At 34.1% G+C, this 22,131-nt stretch overlaps 1 protein-coding gene and 1 pseudogene across 2 annotated transcripts; one reads left to right on the top strand and one right to left on the bottom strand.

Moving 5' to 3' along the window:
* Positions 1-7,808: 7,808 nt before the first annotated feature.
* LOC120130074 lies at positions 7,809-22,131 on the top strand (annotated as a pseudogene).
* Positions 16,513-20,945, bottom strand: LOC120130077 (putative laccase-9). 2 transcript variants are annotated; one of them, XM_039147419.1, is made up of 4 exons: positions 20,780-20,944; positions 20,534-20,685; positions 20,199-20,447; positions 16,513-16,642 (listed from the first exon to the last, which is right to left on the bottom strand). In XM_039147419.1, the coding sequence occupies exons 1-4, from the start codon at positions 20,876-20,878 to the stop codon at positions 16,630-16,632; spliced, it is 513 nt and encodes a 170-aa protein (XP_039003350.1). In that variant the 5' UTR covers positions 20,879-20,944; the 3' UTR covers positions 16,513-16,629. The 2 variants fall into 2 exon arrangements, with proteins under 2 accessions (XP_039003350.1, XP_039003351.1); XM_039147420.1 differs by having other exon boundaries at positions 16,517-16,642; positions 20,207-20,447; positions 20,780-20,945.

Raw genomic sequence — 22,131 nt, 5'->3', positions numbered from 1 at the left:
TTTACAAGCTTGGAAATTTGACAACATTTTCAAAGTTAAACCCGTTGTCTTTCACCAACTAGTCCGCATTTTCTATTCTAATGTGGTTTGCATCCAAAATGAAGCTCGTACACAAACTAAAAGTATTCGTTCATATCTCTTGGGCGAATACATTATCATTGATTCTGACTCTACTTCTAGTGCTTTTGGTCTCGAAAACACCGAGATTGATAATGAGCAAGATATCGTCCCTTCTTCCTTAGAAGTAGGAAAGAACGCTAGTATCCTTGACTTCCACGAGCAATTTCTTCACTTGATTATCTCTTGGTGGTTTAGACCATCCGGAGGAAAGTATCTTCTTTCTGAAGAATCGACATTTGGCTGATCCATTGTTTTCAAAACAATAAAAGAGTTAATATTGCTCAAATAATATTTGGTGAACTAGTGGACACTGTGAATCATATTCCCTCTAAGAGAGTCGAGTCTTTGGTTTATGGTTGTCTTCTTAGTAATTTCTTTATCAAAGCCAGCCTTAAAGTTGACCTAGATGATGTCATCCCATTGGGTACCCCAATAGATTTTACCTCTCTTCGCAAGTTAAGATGGACTCAAGCTGGGACAAATTGGGAACGGACACCTAAAAAGATGCCCGGTGCTAGTTCTTCTCGAGGGACTCTAGCTCCAGCTCCTCCTCAGACCGATGATGTTTTACAAGATGTTGATGATCTTGTAAATCACATCCCTAACGAGCCTCCGAGCGCTAGTAATGTTATGCCTCCCTATTTGCATTCTCTGATGGAGACTTTAGATCTGAGGTTTGCATCTATGGAGTCTTCATTTTACTGGCTTGGGGACTCAACTGACCGAATTACAACGCGACACCCTAGCTCAATTCGACGCCGTGACGAATAGGCTCGATGCTCTTTCACAAGACGTTGCCTCTTTCCGCGCACCTCGTTCGGATCTCGATCCTCCATCGGATGATTGATCATGCTATTGCTTTGCTAGTTGTTCTTTGTTGGTGTTTCAAATGTCATACTTTGAACTTTCAATTTCCTTGAATTTCTTCGCATTTGATATTTTGGATTTGTTTATACTATTATGTTTTGGATGATCGGATTTATATTTATCATATTTCGCATTGTTTTAATACCATGTTACATCTTATTATGTTTATGACCATGCCCACTATATTTTGGATAGTATTTATGTTCACTGACCTATTTTGGCATATTTGTTCTTCATGTCTATATTTTATATTTTGTTTATTTTTATTGAGTCTTTTTAATTTAATAAAAAGGGGGACAAATATTAAAGTAAGGGGGGATAATTTTTCAAAGTAAATTTTTAAATTTTTAAAATGTTTTGTGATATAAAAAAAGGGAGATTGTTGAAAACACTTTGATATTTTCATATACCAAACAAAATTGTTAATTAGTTTTTACAAATTTTAAGATTATATTCGATTCAATCATTAGAACATATATAATTATTCTTTAAAGTTAAAATGTCAATTTTTACTCCTCACTCTACTGGAAAAGGTTTTGAAATAATTTTTACTAAGGGGTTTCGAACTTTAATCGAGTCAAAAATGATTTTTAAATATAGTAGTATCGATACTGCTATAACAGTACCGATATTGTTAAAGAAGTATCGATACATATATCGATACTGAAACCCAAAATAAGGAAATAGTACCGATACTGCTAAGGCGTACCGATATTGTCAAAACAGAATGCTAAAATGGTATCGATACCATATATGATATCGATACTACTTAGAATAGTAGTACCGATACTCTGAGTTATGGTACCGATACTACTCCTTCAGTTTTGAGTCAGCGAAATTCCAGTATACTGAAATGTTACTGATACTATTTACTTATAAAATTTCCATTGAAATATTAAAAAATTAAACCGTTTACCAAAGGTCAATCCAACAGTAAAAAATTTAAAAATTATACCCGACGTGACGAGTTCCATGGCAATAAAATATAATTTTTTTTATTTTTCTTTTAAAAAATTACAAAATAAAAAAATATTTTTGGGACTCGTCACGCCGATGTGACGAGTCCCTCAAGAAATTTTTTTAATCAGACTGTGAGGTCCACCTGACACGGCCCATTAAAAAAATTATATCCCATGGAACTCGTCACTTTATTCAATTTAACGTAGATCTCAAGTTAAATGTTTTAGTGCCCTAATGAGCTAAATTTTTTGCCCGGCTTTCGTAATGGGCCAATTTGGCCTTTTTGATACCTCTTTGTGAAGTTGAGTTTTAGCTGAGACAAGTATAAAATGAGTCCATTTGCAATAGGTATAAATCAGCCCACCAACTAATTAAAAGAATGTGGCCCGTCCAAACCTATATAAGAATTGCCCATCAATTCTTTTTGTTTTTGTTACTTAAATTTTAACATAATCTTTTTTATTTTGTTTGATCTCTTGGATAAATTTAAACATATTTCTATTTCGTTACATATTTATGTATTATGGGTCTCATAAAATCAATACATTATTAGGGTATTTTTATCATTTTAAGTATTGACTTTCAATAAATACTTTTTTTCAACAAAAAAAATATATACAATTTTCACGTCAACAAACTATTCCCCTAATAATAAATGAACACCCATATATAAACTTAGACACCCTCAAATAAACAATGAATCGTGTTACTTAAAAAGGATTAAGGCCTTTTGACTATGTAATAGACTCAATTTATCATTTTCGTCCCTATCATATTTTCACATCAATTTAGCCCTCAAAATTATTTAATTGCATCATTCTATACTTTACTCCTAGCTTGAAATCCTAGATTGATAACCCTAAACCCTAAACTTTAATCTCTAACTTAAAACCCTCAATTGAGGGTTTTAAATGAAGGATATGATATAGAATGATGCAATTGAGCAACTTCGAAGGTTAAATTGATGCAAAAATACGATAGACGTGAAAATGATAAATTGAGCAACTTCGAGTGAATTTTAATATTTTTAAAAAGTGTGAGACTTTTGTCTTATTTCCAATAGGAGGGAATCATTTAAGGCAGCAGCAACACTCAATACATTGATTTAAAATTCAAATCGTAGAAAATGTCAAATTAATTATGAATTTTCAATTCTGCAATTTCGGACTTTTGCTTCTTTGTTAATAATTAAGAAAATGCAACTTGCATGTGGTCATAGCCTTGCTCATTATAAAATTGACACATCAATTCAAAGCTTACATTAAACTTGATATAATATAGTTGAATAATTATGTATTAAGCGAATTTGGATGGAAATTTAACACTCTTAATACCCAATTAGTGACGTAAGAAGGGGTGGGATTATCTATTGAGTGTCACTTAGTCAACCTTAATCTATCAAATCTGCCTTTTGGACAGCCTTCCCTCCCCCCCCCAAAACACAGCCTCAAACATTTGTCCCCCCAATTTTCAAATCATAGAGATTCTAATCCAACAATAAGATTATTTAATTAGGTGTTATCACCAAGACGTTATTAGGATAATAACATAAGTTACAAAACAAATTTGCCCCAAGTTGCTAGCTTTCGTGAAAACTTTAATCATCCGTAGACATGTTTATGTCTTTGTTTAGAAGTTGTTTTTGATTTAGGGATAAACCGAAAGGGCGAGTGGGGACAATCGTCCTCTGAAAAAAAATTGTTTTTGAAAGGAGGTAATACGATTGATATAAGAAAATCATGCAGGGATAAAAACATTCACATGAACATCATTAAAAAAATCTCCTTATACCTGATTGAAGGAAAAAGTGTATTCGTGTCAATGTTAGTTTGAAATCAAAACAACGAGGAATATTTGACCACCAACTTTAACTCCTGAAAATTTTAAATTAGTATATATTTTAGATTTTACATTTTACCTTTTAGATTTTACCTTCTGTATTTTCGATTGATAATATGTTTTCATTCCTCTTAGAATTTTATAAGTTCGTCCCCTCCTAAAGTTTTAGAAATCCGTCACTCTAACATAAGATTTTGTATTTGCCCCTGTTAGATTGGATTGGATGTCCCTTGTTCCCATATGTAATGGGGTAAGGTGGAGGTAAGATAGTAGGTTGCCCCCAACACTAGGTTGAGAGCAGCTTCCGCAAGAGACCTCCAAATTATAAAATGCCCTCTATGGGACTCGATCCCACGACCTCAATGTTAAGAACCTTGTGCTCTACCAACTGAGCTGGATGATCATTTCTTTGATTTGAATTTAATGTAATTTAATCTCTTTACTAACATAATATTACTACTTAACCCAAATTATTTATGTTGCTAACTATCTCGATTAAAAAGATGAAGGTTTTTTCCCTCTTGAAACCACATTTATTTTTTAAAAAAATGTTACCATGATGAGTTGGAAAATGCTTTTATTAAAATTCAATTAAAACACATAAATATTATTATAAAATTATTTTTAAGTAATTTAACTTTATAGAAGTAATATATATATATATATATATATTTGAAATCAATAGATTGAATCGAGTTAGATAAACATCTATTTATTTGATTTTAGACTTTACTTGTTAATAATAATAGATTGATGAAATTATTTTAATTATTTAAATAACTTCACGTCACATCTTGAAAAGAAAAACATCCATTATTTGAAATAAAAGAAAGTGCGATAAATGGGAGCAGCGAAGGCTTGCAATAATGAAAATGTGAAAACAAACGGAGAATTATGGGAGTTTGATGTGATTTTGGCCGCGCAACATGGCATCACTTCAATCGTAAAAAGAGAATTATTATTATTATTATTATTATTATTATTTATAAATAAGAGTTTATCTGATCGTGGAATCTTCTAAGTTTTTTATATTTATAAAAATACAGATTATTTAACGTTTATCGTTTAAATGATTTGATAACGATGAGATTAAGACGTGAATTTTTTATATTTAGTTCATGTGTTACATTCTTAATTTATTTTTTACCGTTCAATTATATAGTTCCAATTAAATTTTCTTTTTCCTCTATGGTGTTATTATTGCTAACAATTTGTAGGTTAAATTTATTTGTATATACTGTTGCATGTCAACTTATTCAAGAATTGACGTAAGATTTTATGTTAGATAACAAACTTTTAAAATTTAATTAAGTGATAAATTTATAAAATTATAAGGGTGAAAACTGATTTTTAATATAAAATATATGAAAATTTTAAATTTTCATGGACGACTGCCCCCACCCGCTCCCCTCAATTCATCCATGATCTTTTCAATTGTAAGATTTATTTTTTCTTGAATCAATCATGAATTTTTCTAGGAAAGTATTAAGGATCTCATCGAAAACATACAACAATTTGCTGAACAAAGGTTAAGAGAAAAAAGAGAAGTGGTATTACTTGCATAAAATCTACTATTGGATTGAAAAAAGCATATGCCACAAGCAATCTGACGAATAAAAAACTAATCGAAAAAAGGACAAAATTAAAATAGATACATATCAAATTAAAGCTATTAAACATAACAAAATTTTGTTCTTGGAGATAAGTTTGATTGAGTTATTTATATGTTTTTTTTATATATATAAGAAAAAAATTGAAGAAAGAAAAAAATAAGGCAGATTAAACAATACTTATTTGGACTCACCCGGTCAAAAAGTCTTAAATTCTTATAAGAGAATAGAAGAAAGCATACTTTCATACAGTATCTTAATTGAATTTTATGTAATGATTAATAAATTCGATTTAATTCTCTATCCATACGATCATATTAATAACTAATATGTTCTCATTAATGAATGTTTTCCAAAAATATAATCCAACTATTTATATATTTTTTCAATAATTACCATTTAAAAAAGTTACACCAAAATCGAATGATTCATACAATTGTATAATAATTTAAAAACGACTTTTTAAAAGGAAAAGATAAAAGATTAGTTTAACAAAATCCATTTTAAGAATGTTGGGAAGACAATTATTCCATGATGAGTAGGGCTGTCATTGCTTTCCGTTAATACAAGGATCCGTTAATCGAGATGTCAACTCTCCACCCAGTTGTTGGTCGCCACGTCATGAGATCCGTATATTCTAGTCCACGTGGCTGACGGTGACGACAACGTTCTGTTAACTCGGCACTCCCAGAAAATCAGGTTATCCTTCCTAGAATTTTTGGATGAAAAATGAGACAGCCGCCAAATACATTTTGGACAACTTTCAAGCATTTTGCTTTGTAGTCCCTTTTCTTTTGATAATTTCCTTTTACACACAAATTTCATTTATTGATCAATTTCACTCTTGGTTCCATTGTTTTCAACATGGGCACTCTTTCTCATCGATTAATATTTGATGGTCAATTTATTTATTATACTGAAAATTAAATTTATGAAATTAAAATATTGAAAACAAAAATTATATATTTATTACAATATAGATTTTTATGATTGCAATTAAGTCATATTGAAAAGGATTATTTTAATTCTCAAATGTTTTTTTTAATTAATATAGGGTAATTGTAAGGTAATATTCTCAACCATTTAATAATGAAAGTTCAAACACCCTTACAATACCTAGTGCTAGAATAGAAAATCAATTATCTCTTTAACCACTAAGGTAACTTGATTCATACTCTCAAATGTATTCTTAAAAATCAATGAAAACATTACATAAAATATAATATAATCAATGGTAATAAATTTTCGTAGGCAGCGTGTGAAGAAGAGGTCATCTAATTATTGCTCAAATTAATATCGGAAAAGAATCTGATTTTGGCTGTCATAAATGCATAATAAGAATATCTAACGGGTTATGACCTAATTTATAGAGACGGGTTTTTTAAGTTCGGGTTGGGTTAGGTTTTTTTAAGAATGAGATTAAGTCGGGTTGAATTCTGTTAGGGTAAAAATTTGATCCCAATATAATAATATAATTCATTTATATATATATTTAGTGATAATTATTATAATATTTTTTTTTAATTAAGTCGTTATTTTATCTAATAAAATTGATATATGTATATATATGTTTTGAGTTGGTTTGGGTTAGGTGTTGGTTTTTACTTTAAAAATCAAGTCGGATGAAAGATGAAAGAATGGTATAATCGGGCAGGGTTCAGGTGGGTAAAAAATATGATCCGACTCGATCCATGATCTTCCCTAGATAAAACTTAAATGTTTATCCATGTTTACGATTTCAAACATAAGATTACGATAATAATGTGATATATTGATATTACAATTTTTTAATTTCACAAACATGATTAAAGAAATTACGTATCATTAATTGATATGTAAAATTTTTAACAATTTCCACTTAGAACAGGGGAAGAGGAATTTTACTCTTAATGGGGGTATTGAAACCACAACCTAGGAGCGAGAAAAGGTGTTAAATAAGAACTTTTAAAATCTACTCGAGATATCGTTGACACTAATATATAATTATTTAAAAAATAATATTTGACAATCAGATAATTATTTATGTAGTTAATTTTTTTTACTTGAAATGATTTTCTCATTTAAACATGGTTTGATCTTTTATTAAAATCCCTAATATAATTAGTAATTTCTTATGATCTTTGTAATAGACAATTGATATAAAGGATTGGAATTAATCAATTAAACTTATTTAGCCAATTTTTCTAATATAGGCTTAGCTCATCGACAATCATGCATCATGCTTAAACACAGCTCATTCATGCATATATAAGAAAAGATTTTTATTACAATAAATGTGTATCTTCCTCAATTATTTAGACACAAATCCAGATCTACCATTACTAAATTTTAAAAGTTCCAAATTCAAAAAAACAACAGTGAGTGGAGCCCACTCTTAAATACCTTTCTTCAAATTGATTTCTCTCTTCATTGTTTCCTCAATTCATTTATATTGTGTTCTTTGCTTTTATTTATTCATTTATTAAATATCCTTGCTTTCTGGGGAGAGAAACAGAAAATCATTATGCTTGGGATTGGATTAGAGGTCATGATGCCCAAATCTTTGTTCTTTGGATTGCTTTAACAGTAAGTAGTTGTATTTCTGACTCATTGTTTGCATATTTGTTGCCTTAATCTTTGGGTTCATTGAATTGTTTTTAGCTAGATTTAATTATAATTTGTCCTTATTGTATTGTTAAATTCTGCGCTGAAGTACTGGTAGCTTTGCTTTTTTCGGAAAAATTTAAAACAGTTGCCGGTTTTCGGAAATTCAGAAGGTGATGTTTTGCAGACTTTATCCGTTTTCCAGATCAACCGACTCTGAAAGCCAAAATCCCTTTTTCTTCTTTTTTTTAAGATTACGATTCAGTTTTGGATGTTGGTATTATCGTTTTCTTCTTGTTATGGTGTGTGTATATTTATTGACTTTTTTATAATTCTGGAAATTGTAGTATGTTATCACTGTTTCCAATGAACAATGTTTGATCTGATACTGTGTTCTCTGTTTACTCTATTTTGTTTAATTGTATTTGATTGTTTTAGAAACACCAATAATTTTCAGGTTTAGGACTCTGATTTTCTTTTTGATATAACTGAAGGGATTTTTTCTCATCTGATTGTAAACAATGATTTAGTGTAAGATCATCACAATTCTTTGGTAGTTCATTAACTTGTTTGTCTCCCGAATTTCTGGGAATTTATCCCCACGCTTTATGTTCCTTTTGATCTCCATAATGTGATGGATTCCTTGTGTTAATAGCATAAATACTTCTAAAGGGGGAGAACTACTCCTTAAAATTACCGATCCATTTTTGAAACGCGTGTAGACTTGCAGGTTTACCTCTGAAAATCGATAGGAGATTTAGAAAATTAGGACACAGATATGGTGGGATATGATAATAAAGATTATTTTTTATGCAACATATATACAATGGAAATGTAAAATTGATACTTGTCGGATAAATATACACATGCAATTAACTTTTCATTTTCTTTTTGATTCAAAACTTGTAAGTAGATTATCTAATGTTTGAATAAATGCACTACGTTTAAAAATTTCTCAGAGAAATAATTTTAACCATTGTAAGTAGATGTGAATCTCATTGCCTTACTGAAGTATTTGGTTTACTCAATATGATGATCTCAATGTCTGAATGGAGTTAAGTGATTTAGAACGATTTACATTATTTTCCATAAAAAACTTATCTCCCCTTCTTATCCAGTAGGTGATTGAATTTTCTGGAGTTATTATCCCATCAGATTTGTAGCATGTGTCATAACTGTGGTGCTGAACTTACAAAGTCCAGTAAGGACAAGAGGAACCTGGAGAACGGTAATGCTTTAATCTCTCGTAAGGGAGACCCGATTCGGCCGTGTAAATTATGTTGGGAGAGGCAAGGAAGAGAATTTGTAAACCGTGAGTGTAATACTCCATATTCAACACCATTGATCAGTCCAGCTTCTTCATTGTCTAGCAGTGATCGTTCATACTCTAGCTGCAGTTAGTATCCATCTATTTTTTGTTTGTTAAATTAGTTTTATCCCATCTTGTGATAACTATTTTAAATTTTGTATTCTGTTCTGTCAGGTGATTTTTCAGTTGATATGAACTCATATGATCGGTAGGTGCCCTTCTGTTCTATTATGTTGCTGTTATACTTCCAGTCATTATTAGTTGGAGATGTGATTATATATTTGTCTGACCATGAATATAAATATATACACACATGTACTTATTTATATTTGATATTTCTCAGGGTTGAGGGTGAGCAAGAGCTTGGTCCAAAAATTAGTCATGGGGAGCTCAATTGTCTGCGAAATGGACACAACCAGAGCTCAGAAGGCCTTGGGGAGAGAGTTGATAGCTTGATTATGATTACAGAAAGCAACTTGAAGGATGAGAGGAATGGCAATGGTATGGACGTAGTTAGAGATGGTGAGAAAACAGAAACTAGTAATGAGCAAGCAGCAAAAGAAAATGTTACTGAAAATTCGCCTAGGACCTTTGTCAAAGAAAGTGTATTTCCTCAATTTAGTAATGGTGAAATATATAGTCAAATTTGGGAACCTCCCGAACCTGAAGATCCAGATGATGATTTGGATAATACCCTGGCTTATGAAGAGGATGACGAAGATGACGAATGTGATGGCATAAAATGGGGGAAACCAAGTTCCTTGAGTCATACAGATTTGGGCGGTGGAATCTACAGGTTTAAAGAGGAAAAACAAAGGGCAATGAGAGAGGTGATAAATGGGAAGTTCAAAGATATTGTCAGTCAACTTCTTAAATCTGTGGGTGTTGCCTGTTCCGTGAAGGACAATGATGGTTGGGTGGATGTAGTTACTTCTTTATCTTTGGAAGCCGCTTTCTTTTTGAAATATGATCCCATTGATGGTAATGCAATGGGTCCAGACGGATGCGTGAAAGTGAAATGCATTGCAACTGGTTCTCGCTGTCAAAGGTGATACAATTTCAATATACCGTTTAAAGTTATTTTGAATGAATATGTTAGAGCATGCATGAAAATCATCTCTCGTGCTGTATTTGAAACACCTCATTATAATAGAAAATTAATGTTATTGCCGTTATTCATCTCTTGAACCTATAATTTAACATTGTTTTTTGCAGCCAATTAATCAAGGGTTTGGTCTTCAAAAAGCATGCTGCTCATAAGCACATGCAAACTAAGTTCAAGAATCCAAGTTTGTTATTAATTCAGGGAGCCCTCGGTCAGTCCTCAAGTGAGTTGTCTTCATTAAGTTCACTAGATGAGGTACCATGGCAAAAATGAATTCCAATTTTTGTAATACAGAAGTTTTTTACTCTGTTTCTGATCATTGACCGTGAAAAACAGGAAAAAGGTCATATGAAAGCTCTAAGCGAGATGATCGACATGTGTCGTCCAAATGTGATATTGGTGGAGAAATCTGTTTCCCGTGATGTTCAAGAGTGTATTCTTTCCAAAGGAATCACGCTGGTGTTTGACATGAAGCTACATCGTCTCAAGAGAGTTGCTTGCTGTACAGGCTCAACAATAATAATGTCCGATCATTTGATTAATCAAAACCAAAAGCAGAATGACTCCTATAAGCAGTGCGATTCATTTCACATTGAAAAGTTTGTTGAAGAACATGTTTGCTCTGGTGAAGGGGGAAAACGGCCAAGTAAAACATTGATGTTTCTTGAGGGTTGTCCTAAACGTCTTTACTGCACTGTAAGTTGACGACATATTCTTCTGTTTCTTTCGTTCTTTTTATTCTGTTTCCCCTGTAGTTATTATGCACCAGCATGTTTTTGTGCACATGCAAATACACATGCACATGTGCGTGGGAAGCAAGATAGAGTTAGATAATGAATGCAAGCACGGGTAATATGGTCTGAGTGGTTTATATATGGAAAAAAAGTACTGCAGCTCTAATAAAAAGAATCATTCCTTTAACAGCTTATTTTTTATTTCTTTTTGTCGTAAAACTTCTAAATAAGAGGGCTTTAGACGTTTTACATTTTTTTACTAGTTCTGACATTCATGGAATAGGACAAGGCCTTCAGCTTCAAACCTCATTAACCAAAGCTATTAAAATATTCAACTATAATACATATTAAATTAAGTACATACATTCAGCTAATTTGTTGTATGTTACATTTGTTAATTAATTTGATTTTCTCCTAAGCATCTGAACTTTAGTCAAATACATTTTAAAAATGAAGTTCATTTATAAGTATTTTACACATTACCAATTTATAGTTGTTTATGATTAGTGTTGTTACGGGGCCGTTACTTTTGAGGCTTGGGTGTCTTCCACTCGGTTTCTTTGCATCATTAATTCTTATCCCCCTATTTCTCAAAAATTACTAATGGTAATATCTGGTCCTAAGATGTTTGATCTGATGCTATCTGCCGGATAACAGGCTTCTTCATTTGTTTCTTTTCTGGTATAACTATGGTAAGTTCCTGTTTGTGTACTTCCTTGTTAACTTGATATCATGATGTCACAGATTTTGCTGAAAGGAAGTCATTCTGAAGAACTGAAAAAGATTAAGTGTGTTGTTCAGTATGCTGTTGTCATGGCACATCATTTAATTCTTGAAACTTCCTTCCTTATTGATCAGAAGGCAATGTTCTCTACAATTCCTTTAACTGGAATAGCAGATGTGTTGCCAACAAATCAGGAATCCCATACATTGGAGATTTGTAACACTAGTGCTACTTGTCTCGATGACTCTATTGCTGAAACTGGTTCAAATGAAATTGACATTCCCATCTCCAATGGATTTCATGAAGAAGGTTACCATGTAAATGATGATCAAATTGCGAAGTCAGGATTATATGATAGTTCTGCTTTATCTTTGGAGCCATATAATCCAGCCATTTTCTCTGGGTTGTCATCTATTTCCGCCTCTCTGAAGAAAGTAATTGGAAACAATTTTTCTCTTACATCTACTGATCCTTATCGGTCATTGTCTACATATTTTGGATTAAATCAGGGGGAGACAAAGCTCACAGAAGCAGTTCTCTCAACGAAAAGTTTAGAGGTCTCAGAGCAATATGATTCGGAATCTAAATGTGGTCATGATGAAGAGAAATCCCTTGATGATGGACAACCTCAATCTTTTCCGGCTTCCTCTGAAGCTCTACTTGACTTGAACGCTAATGGTGATAATAATGAAGATAAAATACAAAATAAGGAGAACATCAACACAATGTTGGATTCACAAAGTATTTTGGTTCATATGTCTAGCCGAAATGTTTTAAAGGGGACTATGTGTGAGCGAAGCCGTTTTAGCCATATAGTGTTCTACAGGAATTTTGATGTTCCTCTTGGGAAGTTCCTTCGAGATAATTTACTCAATCAGGTCTCTGGGATTTCTTTTCATATTTTTTTTGTACAAATTAACTTGAGCAGTTTTCTCCAGTATGTAATTCTTAACTAGTCGCGGTATTGTTGAGTTTTCCAGTCCCACTGATGGAAGTTTTTGCCTTTTGCAGAGAAGGCAATGTACAATATGTGGTGAACTCTCAGAAGCTCACTCCTACTATTATGCACATCATAATAAGCAGCTGACAATACAAGTTAAACGGCTTCCTAAGCATTTACCTGGGGAACCAGGGGGAAAACTCTGGATGTGGTGTCGCTGTGGCAAGTGCCAAACTGGGAATGGAATGTCAAAATCTACAAAAAGAGTTTTAATTTCAACCGCCGCACGTGGTCTCTCATTTGGAAAGTTCTTGGAGTTAAGTTTTTCAGAACACTATTCATCCTTCGGTTTATCCAGCTGTGGCCATTCTCTCCATAAGGACTTCCTATATTTCTTTGGGTATGGATTACTTCTTCCATTTTCATTTAACAATAATAAATTACTTTCAAATGTATTATTGAAACATGAAACTTTGTCCTTTCTGTTTGAGAGGCCTTTTATGTTTTATAGTAGCAGCTTCTGATTTTTAAATGTTTATGACAATACCTATTAGCTAGGAGTTGGGAAGGTTTATAGTTTCTTATGCTCGGAGACTTGTTTTACTTAGATTTCTTGTTATGTTAATGTAACTGCAGGTTAGGCCCTATGGTTGCAATGTTTAGTTATTCTACAGTTGCCACTTTTACCGTGTCCATGCCTCCACAACGACTAGACTTTAGCAGGTCAATTAGACCAGATTGGCTGAACGAAGAATTTGAAAATGTATGTGTATACTCTGTTCTCACTGTGATTTGATTTCAGACATTATTTATTCCGTGGTAAAATACATATCCTCCATGTTCTCTCACCAACACTCACGCATGTTAATATGTTTGAATTGGTGTTGGTATTTTCTTTAGGTTTACACAAAAAGAAAGCAAATATTTGGAGAGGTTGCATCCTTTTTGGATCACATAAGGTCTCAGTTTGAGGGCTCAATGTTAAACCTTAAAGGTTCCTTAAAATTATTCTCTGATGTTGAAGAGATGCTGAAGCTGGAAGCTTCTGAATTTGAGGTTAGTTTCTCTTCTTTCTGATATGTTATTGGGTGTTCTTGACATCACTTTTTATTCATCAATTTCCTACAAGCAAGCAACTATTTATCCTCTTCAGTACTGTGTGAGACACTGTCATTTTTATTACGAGTGTGTGCTTTTGTTTGTTTCCCTGTTTCAACAGATTGTTATCTCCAGTGAAACTTGATTGTACTATAATTTTCAATAAACGTGATATCTATTCATCAAAGAAATTGTTGCTCTGCCATGTAGTTCAAAATTGAAATCACTACTTTAATTGATATTTTTTTTGGCTGCAGTATTTAGTTGAGCTAATGTGTCTCTAATTCATATGTATCATTGGAAAAATTGCAGCTAAGCATTCAGAATGCTGTTGGAAATAATGGGAATGTAAACTTGGGTTCTCGCAAACTCCTCAGCTTGAACAGAGTAAGGCGGGACCTTCTTCTGGAATCATTCATTTGGGATCGACGCTTGCATTCTCTGCTGTTGCCTGATCCCACGGTGGTAGTCATTGGTGCCAACAACAAAGCGGTGTCAGAGCAACTGAAGTTGCATACAAATAGTGCTGATGGAGAGGACAGTGATGGAGAAAATAAACCCACAGATGATGATAATGCATCTGAAAATACTGGTAATCTGAAAGTCTATTCAGATTCATTTATTGAAATAAATGAATTTTCAGGTGATGAATTATCTTCAAACATTCCCGTTAAAAAATATGAAGGATGTGACTGCGTACACGGCAGTTCCACTGAGTTTGAAAACATTGAAAAGCCAACAGCAGATTGTGTGTGCCCCACGGAATCATCCAAGACAGAGTCCATTGTGGCACTTGATATTTCTGTTTGTCCCAATTTTGGTGACGAAAATCATCAAGAAGAGGATGCACCTATGTCAGGTCATTTAAAAGTGGATAGAACAATCCCAATTTCTACAGATCTTGACTACAATGATTCTATAGTTGATTCAAGTAGGAGTGGTGGATCTCCATGTTCACTGCTATCCAGTTTAGAAAACATAAATGGTTGGTTCTGGATGCCTTTTTCTGAAATCAGACAGATATATATGAAGGATCTTCTAAGAGGAAATGTCCCCAAGTCTGAATCCATCAGAAGTTATACTCCATCACAACTACCCACAGGCTATCAATTAATCAGGGATGAAGCATCAAGGCTACACATACCTCTAGGAACCAATGATTATATAGTGTCAGATTATGAAGGTGAACTCTCAAGTGTAATTGCTTGTGCATTAACATTGCTGAAAGATATGCCTGCTGTAACAGAAGAGTCCAATGAGGATGGGAGGAGAGATAAACTAATTGAAAGTTTACGTAGACTAAGTCGAGCTCCTACTATAACATCCCTACATTGGTCGTCCACTGGTTCCTCTGATTCAGATTCTACCTCTAGTCTGAGCATTTCTTCAGATGAGTCGCGCTTCTCCAGCTTTGATGGGTTAAACTTGTTGGATTCTCTAGTTCCTCCTGATGCTCATAACATAGAGGTTTCTCTAGGGGTTTCGGAATCACTTGGGAAGGGTAAATACTCGGTATTTTGTTTATATGCTAACCAGTTCCGTGATCTTCGAGAGCGGTGCTGCCCATCGGAGCTTGATTATATTGCTTCTCTTAGCCGTTGTAAAAGTTGGGATGCCAAAGGAGGGAAGAGCAAGTCCATTTTCGCTAAAACACTTGATGACAGGTTTATCATAAAGGAAATCAAGAAAACGGAGTATGAGTCATTTGAGAAGTTTGCTGTGCATTATTTCAAGTACATGAATCAATCATTTGATTCCGGAAGCCAAACTTGCCTTGCTAAAGTTCTTGGGATATATCAGGTTTCCTTTAATTTTCTTTTATAATTTTTAAAATCTGAAATCACTTTTATTCTTTGCTCATTTCCTTGAATTTGAACATTTTGCAGGTGATAGTAAGACAGCCTAAAACAGGGAAAGAGTTGTCAAGACATGATCTTATGGTGATGGAGAATCTTGCCTATGGAAGAAATCTTACTCGCCTATATGATCTTAAAGGGGCGTTACATGCTCGATTCAGTTCAGCTGCCGAGGGATCCAGAGACGTTCTTTTGGATCAGAACTTCGTCAACGACATGAATTCCTCTCCATTGTATGTTAGTAACCAAGCCAAGCGTTTCTTGCTACGGGCTGTATGGAATGACACAACTTTCCTCGATGTGAGCTTTAACTTCTTTTGGAATTGATCCTTACTCTGACCAGATACATTCTTCCTTTGAATAGTTTTCAAGATATATATATATATATATATATATATATATATATATATATATATATATATCCTTTGTAGGTTACATCTCACAAATTTAGAATGAGGTATTGACTGAATTGTGTTATCGTGTTTTCATTTGCAGTCGATCAACGTAATGGATTATTCTCTACTTGTTGGGGTGGATACGCAGGGGCAGGAGCTGGTATGTGGGATTATTGATTATCTCAGGCAGTATACTTGGGACAAGCAACTGGAGACATGGGTCAAGTCTTCATTGGTTGTCCCTAAGAACCTATTGCCCACCGTGATTTCTCCTAGGGAATATAAGAAAAGATTCAGAAAGTTCATGTCCACTTACTTTCTGAGTGTTCCTGATCATTGGTGCTCACAGGGATCCAATGACCCTATCAGCTTTGTGGCAATACAGATGATGCATTTTCCAAACCCAATTCCCTAAATGGTATTTATGCATAGTTGTTGTATTCTTTGTTTCTCATTTTCCTTGAACCAACCTTCATTTTTATAGTCAGTTTAAGATTGATGTGTGTGTACATCTAACCCAGTTTCATGCAATTTTTAGCAAATTTCTGGGGATAGTTTAAGCTACCATTCATCTTATTATGTTCATAAATTTGAATGGTTAAGTGAGAACTGTAAAGAGCCGATGTTATGGGAAGACTTTGAATGTGAAATCAATGAAAAGTTTCAGCTACCAGATGTCTTCTTGGTGCCTTATGTTTTGTAGTATTTGTATGTATTTTTCTATTAATATATTAAACATTACTATATAGTATAATTTTAGTACCTATAAAATTCAATGCTAAGATTCAATTCTTGAACTTTTATTAATTTATCAAACACTACCTTAAATCTATTCACGAACTAAGAGGACGAGTAGGCTGAACTTTTACTTCGAACCAATCCAATCTGATTTGAGTTGCAACTAAATATTAAATTTCTTTTATTTGAACTTAATCTCGAAAATATACAAATATCATCATACAAATATATTTTTAAATATTTTATAAAAGAGGGACAATATAATTATACAGTGTAAAAATAAAAAAGAAATATTGACAAATATAAATTGATGGCCGAAATTATTCATTTTTTAACGTAACAATCTCATTCGGAGACGGAGCTCTGTTGGGGCCCAAACGGGCTTCGGTTTTTGTAAAAATTTTATATATTCGATAAATTTTGATCTAATATTAGTTTGGTTCATGTAAAAATAAGTATTCAAATTAAAAAATATAAGAATTTATTAAATATTTAATTAAGTAGGGCCAAATTAAAGAAAGATAATGTCATATTCTCAAACTTTTTAGTCTAATAACAATTTAGGTCATTGTAAATTTAAATATTAGACAAATAGACATTGTTTTTGGAATTTTGAGTTTAAATACCTAATAAACTATTGTATTTTTCTTAAAAAGTTTAATGTTTCGGTCCCTGCCAATATTTAATCATGGTTCTGTCCATGATCTCATTATTTTTAATTTTTAATCTCAATCGGTTTTCCATGTAATTGGATCTACTTCTTTGTAAAATATGAAAAGCTTAATATTTCGACTCATGCTAATATTTAATCCTGGCACGGAGTGTTTTGCTATCAATTGTTTTTTCTCATTTATGTTGTGTGATTGTAAGTTGGTATGATGCCGGTTGGGACACTCTTTTTCCTCCATTTAGGCATAGGGAAAGTTTTTAACGAGACCCCTCCGGCTTCATTATTTTATGTGATTTATATCCTTAATCCTTACAAAACCCCTTTAAAAAATGAATAGTTAATGAGCCTTTAACCTGTGCTAAATCTAAATCTTAACATATTTCTTTTAGATTAGATTCATAGTTCAATGCGACTTGATTCATGAACAAATAATCTTACAAATTTTAATTATATTTTACAATAAAATATTTATCAACTCCAACATATCAAGTCATCGTTGAAAGAACACATTATTAATGAAAAATCCATATTGAATCACTTATTTTAATTATAATCAAACCCTTAACATTGGAAAGTGTAAAACTAAAATCAAGTACTAGTGTGGAGCAATAATTTCTTCAACGATTTAGGGAACTTGTGGGGTTCAATTGTTTCAATCCATGAAGAAACAAGTAATACAGTCCGTTTCGATGAAGCCATATTGCTGTTGGAAGTGCAATGTGCTTCGACGGTCCTGGAGAAATGTTCTGTTATCATTAATGGTAGGGTTTTCTCCATTAAAATTCTTACGGAGGTTCATGAAGAAGAAAGAGAGTTCATTGATGGCACTTCGGCCGGTGGTGGGGCGGTGAATCCAACAGTAGACGGTGAAGAGAGTTTTCCTAGGTTGCAGGAGGGTTCCGCTGCAGATACTGGTTTCGAGGTAGACTTTATTGAAGATAGTTTCAATGAAACTCAAAGTAAGATGTGTAAAGATGGTACTCTGACATGCAGGTTCCCGCATGTTGTTCCTTTTGTGGGAAATAAGGAGGTTGTCGGAGATGGTTTATTCGACGTGCCCATATTGTCTAATGATGGGCCTTTAAAATTGTTGGTGGATGATAGCATTGGTTTAGTTGGTATTTATCGATAGGCAGCCCATACTGGATTGACCCAATCTATCTCCGGTAGTTCTAGATGATTAGAAGTTCCAATAGTAGAAGTTTCAGCTCTTCAAGGCAGAGTGGAAGGAAATCGGGTAGAAGCATCTTTGGTTATCAAAGAGAAAATCCCTTTCAATTTAGAGGGAGTTATAAATTCTGCTGTGGGCTTGGCAGAGAACGGTGGTAGCAAAGTTTCTCTTCTACAGATTGGTAGAGAGGCACATTGTCGAATTAATTCCTTTAGAAAAAAGAAGAAGAAGAGTGCGAAGGATAGGAGAGGACTAGTTCCGGTAATGCTCAGAATTGGGTTGGTCCTTCCAGAGGGGTTAATTTCGTTCGGCCACTTGGGAGTGAAAACGAAGCTGTGGCAACCTTAGCAGTATGGATTCTTTGGGAGTGCAGTTTGGAGCTTCAAGGAAGAGGGTGCTTGAGAGATTGGAGTCCACTTTTCATTTGGCTGGTTAGTATGGAGAAGTATTCATTCCCTGGAATTTTGTTTCGGTCCTTGTCCGAGATTACTGGTAGCAATTGCAATTTGGGAGTTGTTTCCTTTGGAAGTTCTGCAAGCACTTGATTCCCTCTATTTTTTGGGTGACTGCAAGCTCTAATTCAAGCTTCAAGGCAATTTTTTCTTGGATTAGGGTCAGTAAGTGAGTATCCATTTCTTAGTGTGTTGCCTTCGGTCAAGTTCTGGGTGATTTTGCTGTTTCATTCTGTTGTTAAGTTTCATTCCAATGGTCTTGCTGTGTGTATGTTTCTCAGTGTGTCCTCTATTCATATTGTCCGTTTGTCTGTGTTGGTCTTATTATGTGTCGGATTGGGGTTTGTGGTTGAATGATGTAAGAGTTTTATGTGTATTTGATCATTACCACCAAAGGTACACTCTTTTTCCTCCATTTAGGATTAGGGAAGTTTTTACCCTTTTAAAAAAAAAAAAAAATCAAGTACTAGTGGTGGTATATCGTAGAATTCCAGCGGTAGAACGCGTGGTGTCAGAGGAAGGTCGAGCAGTGATGTAATAATGCCCCAGATTTTGGTTCGCACACAACAAAGCATCAATCACTTGGTATGGAGCGAGGGTTAGCGAATTTGTAAAAGACCGTCTGCTGTAAGCCCCTCTTTGTCCAACAATGGTCAGGCTGTGGGATGCGATACCGAACACCATTGTTTCATTAACAGCATTTATTATGCGAACAATGTAAAGGCCCTGGTAATCTACTTGATACTCAAACATCGTATCTGCAACATTCAAAAACAATTATCAAAGTTGTCGGATTATTACAAGAAAAGTTCATGCATAGAAAGTGTAAAACAATAGTGCATATACGTACCGTTGCTGCATCCATTTGTTTCTCCAGTATGGTCATCGATCGTGTAAACATCGGATTGGCCAAGAGCTATGCTTTGATTGGCTTCCGTTAACTCTTCCCTGAATCACTCTCCTGAAACAAGTGTTAAGATTCAGACAAGCTTAACTTACAAAGTATATGAACAAAACAATAATACATACATACATATATATATATATATATATACCGATTATAATTGTTTTATCCGAATCAGGCGTAGGGAAAGGGTAGTCTTCATTGGCTGCCGGCAGAACGATAAAGGCGCCGTGGACGGTTGCTCTAGCCCATGCACTGGTAGCGTGCCACCATAGAGTCCCTATCTTATCGTCTAATTCGATCTCGTAATTGAAGTTTCTCCCTGGCTGGATTAATTGATTTGAACCATTATTTGAATCCTCAATGCCTTCCCTACAAAAACACATATTTGATTAATCATTACATCAGGAACTCGTAAAAGCTGGCGGAAACTGTGTAAACGTTGTATATAATCTTACCACATGATGGAAACAGCGGTGTTTCCTTGATTGTGGACATTGACAAAAACTGTGTCCCCTCTACGAGCCCGAATCTCAGGTCCTGGGAAGCTGCCATTTACGGTCAAGATGTTCTTCGTGCTGCACAGCTTTGTAAAGTTGGATTCTTGCAACTGATTTAAACACAGATACGAAACCAACCTAGAATCAAACTTCTGCAATACTCGTAAATAACACAACAGAAGAAGGATGCGAGAAATTACTTACAAAGAATTCGTAATGGTGAACATCAGCCATGGATAACACAAGGATATTAAGGAACACGAGCCCTGTTAACCACATCAACCCTTGCTTTTGAGAACCCATTTTTTTCTATGTATCTGTGTTCTTCAGTTCTCCCGTGTTTTTGTAATATTTATTGGTTTTGATTGATTTCTTAATTACTTATAAAAGAAGAGCCGCTGGGCCAAGTCTTTTTGTTGGTGCTGAGGAAGAGATGAATTATTGAGTGAAAAGAAGGTGAAGTTTCTGAAATCAGCATCCCAAATCTGAAATTTTAAAGGTCAACAACATTTGCGAAAGCGAAATGATGGTCAAATCAAACAAATATTTAAGTTGATCCTTTACTAATAGTTTGTCCTTTGAAGGCTTAAAGATCTTATTTTTTTTAATAATATACCCAACAACATGGAAACCAGTTGGCTGATATTGTAGCACTAGCAGCTTCTTTTTGGTTTTTCGTATAAGTTTATCGATTTGGTTAAATTAACGTTGTCCAAACACCCCACCATAATCATAAAATTAAAAAAGGTTGATTATTAAAAGGGTAAAGTGTATAAATAGTCCATTAACTTTTAGTACGCCTACATTTTGCTCACCCAACTTTTGAAACTTCTACACAATCATCAAACTGTTACTTTGTTTTTAGTAAGATGTAGGCCGTTATCTCCCGTTAGGGTTAGCTGACATAAGACTTAACGGACATTAACTCCCTCTTCATCGTCTTCTTCTTCTTCTCCCTTTTTTCCTTTTTAACAAACGACAGGTGGAGGCACGACCGACTGGGTTTTAGTTGGAATGGCATAAGGAATCCAACGGTGGTGGCGGTGTGGCGAACGGACGACCCAATCGACCAAAAATTGATGAAAACTAAAAAGGGCGTTGGGATTTTCCGACAAGATTCTGGGCCCTCTCTACGGCAAACGGAGGTGAGTTTCGATGAGTGGCTAGCGTGGTTTTGGTCGGAATGGGGCGGTGCTCCTATTGGTACCAGATGTGAAGGCCACCGACGATTGACAACAAAGATCAAGACGAGTGTTCGAACGATCTTCTTGATATTTGGGATGAAAGGTGGATGGTGAGTATGAATCAAGGGTCGGGAGGCGACGTCGGTAACGATGGTGAATGTGGTGTGAGCCATCGCTAATCGGAGGAAGGATGAGAGAAAAAGAAGAATAAGAAGACGGGGATTAACAAGAGTTCAGTGTTAGCTAAAACTAACGGGAGGTAACGACATGGACCTTACTGAAAGCGAAGTAAAAGTTCGATGATTGTTTTGTAAGTTTAAAAAGTTGGGTGACCAAAAACATTTTTAAGATATATATATATATATTGATATA

Source organism: Hibiscus syriacus, unplaced genomic scaffold, assembly GCF_006381635.1.
Source record: "Hibiscus syriacus cultivar Baekdansim isolate YM2019G1 unplaced genomic scaffold, ASM638163v2 tig00110505_pilon, whole genome shotgun sequence".
NCBI lineage: Eukaryota > Viridiplantae > Streptophyta > Magnoliopsida > Malvales > Malvaceae > Hibiscus > Hibiscus syriacus.
The sequence above is the reverse complement of the archived record's forward strand: the minus strand, read 5'-3'. Positions and strand labels throughout refer to the sequence as shown.